This window comes from Eumetopias jubatus, unplaced genomic scaffold (genome assembly GCF_037043125.1).
Source record: "Eumetopias jubatus isolate StellerSeaLion01/CBP00866 unplaced genomic scaffold, mEumJub1_p1.0 scaffold_16, whole genome shotgun sequence".
Lineage (NCBI taxonomy): Eukaryota > Metazoa > Chordata > Mammalia > Carnivora > Otariidae > Eumetopias > Eumetopias jubatus.
Genome location: NW_028274822.1, coordinates 57,258,964 through 57,261,446, shown reverse-complemented (window position 1 = coordinate 57,261,446; position 2,483 = coordinate 57,258,964). Strand labels below are relative to the sequence as shown.

Genomic DNA, 2,483 nt, shown 5'->3' with positions numbered 1-2,483 from the left:
CCTCATGCTATTCCCGTCACTCACCAGCAGACGTAAACATGAACAGCTGGAGGGTTACTCTACAATCATTTTAGAGACAGATTTGTTATGATTGTTTCCCCCAGAACTCGGGGGAGGGGGAAGCTCTGCCCAACCCGGTCATTGCCAGCAGAGCAGTCCTCCAGTCTGCTCTTTGGTCCCCAGTAACGCTTGATTGAGGCTGATGTGGAAGCATGTCTCGCTGCTGCTCCCTGACTGCAGGCTGCCAGTTCAAGGGCTGAAACCAGATGGTGTCAGTGGCCCGTACCATACTTGGCCCACAGCACATCCTTAGCAAGTATCTGACTTCTTGAATCAGACCTGCTGCCTCCTATTCCAAGGGCTGAATCCCACTGCTCCTCGGAAGAGTCAGAAGAGTTTCTCTTTGGAGAAAACCCAAGACCTATTTCCATTTATGTTTGGGATGAGACGAACATCACATCAGGGGGCTTCTCAGGCACATACAGAGGTAAAAGCAAACACTTCCATAGAATGGGCGTTCGATACCATTCGGCAAATACGAACACAAGCGCTAACTGACAAGAACAGTAAGAGCAGAGAGCTGAGACTGGAGCAGTACCCAGCTGACAGGTGTCCACGAGTTGGCGACTGGCCCTGCCTCCAGGGCCCAGTCAGTTGCGCTTTTTGTCCTTCAGGTAACTGAAGAGCATCTCCAGGCCCCCCTCTACCAGCTCTGGCAGAGGCTTGGATAACGGGTTATGGGAAATGTGGAGCCCTTTGTCCATGGGGTTCCAAGCAATCCGCCCCAGTCTCCACAGCAGGTAGAGCTCATCTGGGAGGGTCTGGATGTCATTGTTGTTCAAGTTCAGCAGCTCCAGGCCGGTGAGCAGGCAGAGCGACCGCGGGAAGGAGTGGATGTTGTTGCTCTCCGCAATGAAGATCTGCAGGCTGACCAGGCACTGGATGCTCTCGGCGATGTTTTCCAGGCGATTGGAACCCACATGCAGGAAATCCAGCTCCTTCAGCGCAAACACACAGATGGGGATGTGAGTAAAGTAATTGTTGCTGAGGTTCAGCTTCCGCAGTCTGGAGAGGTCAGCGAGGCTGGCGGGAAGCTGGGAGAGGCAATTGTGGGACAAGCTCAGGACCTCCAGGCTCCTGCAAGCACTCAGCTCGGCCGGCAGCTCCGTCAGGCAGTTCATGTTCACGAACAGAACCTTGAGGCTCTTGAGGAGGCTGATTTCTCGGGGCAGGCTCCGCAGGCGGTTCCCGCATAGATTCAGGACCACCAGCCGACTCAGCTTCCCCACGTCGGCGGGGAGAGCCCTGAGCTGGTTGTGAGACAGATTGAGCTTCTGGACCTCAGACAAGCCCCACAAAAAGTCGGGGATGTCCGTCATTCCCTTGGTGACCAGGCTGAAGCTGACGTGCCGCATGCCCCGCTTCAGCAGAGCCCGGGGGTCCTTTCCCGAGAGCAGGCTGTCATCCCACGGGGAGAAGGGCTGCCTCCCACACAGGAGAACCATCCTTCTAGGGCCCTTGTCCCTGCAGTGAGCGCTTGACTGCTTGGCCCCCATCTTCCTTCCTTTTCACCCACTGGCCTCTGGGGAGGCTGGGAGGGGGTCCCCCAGCTGCTGAAAGCTGAGCTGTCGCCCGCAGGGAGCTCACAGAGGGGTCTCAGCGGGGCCTTGCAGAGGCCCGAGCCACCCCGCCGTGGTCCGGCCCCGAGGGTGGGTTTAGGTGGCTTCTCTCGGAGCAGCCAGGCTGTAATGGTATACTTGTCCCTGAGACGGCGGAACTGAACTGCTCGAGTCCCTCTGAATGCCACAAGGCAGCTGTCACTGTCATTCGGCCCTTGTTTTATTGGCCCTGGTGTGTGCAAAGAGGTCACAGGGAGGCTGCATCTAACTTTCCCTTCTCAGCTTTTCTTGGGTATCGGAGCTGAGCAGGTGATAAGCCAGCCCATCTCCAAAAAGCAGCAAAGTGGAAAAATAAAGCCGACTGTACAAGTGCCAAACTGTGTGCGTGGTCACGGGAACTCATCCAGACCCCTTCAGAGTGACCGTGAGCTTCATGAACGCTAGTGACAGAGTACGTTTCCAATGGCGGGGATGGTCAGATGATATGGTGCACACCTGTTTCAAACTTTGATGAGTTGCGTGGTTGTAAAAAAGTCATGGGAGGAGCCTGGACACCTGCAATCCTCTGGGCCAAAGTTTTCTGCACGGTGCTTGTCACAGGTGACTCAGTGAGGAGAGAGTGAAGGGGCCCAGACCCCCCCCATTCATTTCAACCAGAGACGCTCTGCAGTCATCTGTTTCACTCTGGGCCTCTGGGTGGAGTAAGGTATGCTTTAAATGTTTGAACAGCCACTTGAGTGGCTGTCTTAGTAAGGTTAGCATGGGGTGCCCACTGTCCTTGAAGAGCTCAACTGATCAGTCTCTCTTCCCTCCCCTCTATCTCTCCTTCAACACACTCTTTCTTGAATTAAAACAGTTAATTTA

The 2,483-nt window shown here is 55.1% G+C and overlaps 1 protein-coding gene across 1 annotated transcript; it reads right to left on the bottom strand.

Annotated features, from left to right (window-relative positions):
* Positions 1 to 650: 650 nt before the first annotated feature.
* Positions 651 to 1,556, bottom strand: LRRC30 (leucine rich repeat containing 30). Its single transcript, XM_028123920.2, has one exon. The coding sequence runs from the start codon at positions 1,554 to 1,556 to the stop codon at positions 651 to 653; it is 906 nt and encodes a 301-aa protein (XP_027979721.1).
* Positions 1,557 to 2,483: the final 927 nt, after the last annotated feature.

What these genes read in the sequence shown, in the direction of transcription:
- LRRC30 (XM_028123920.2), bottom strand. Translation starts at nt 1,556, where the DNA reads ATGGGGGCCAAGCAGTCAAGCGCTCACTGCAGGGACAAGGGCCCTAGA.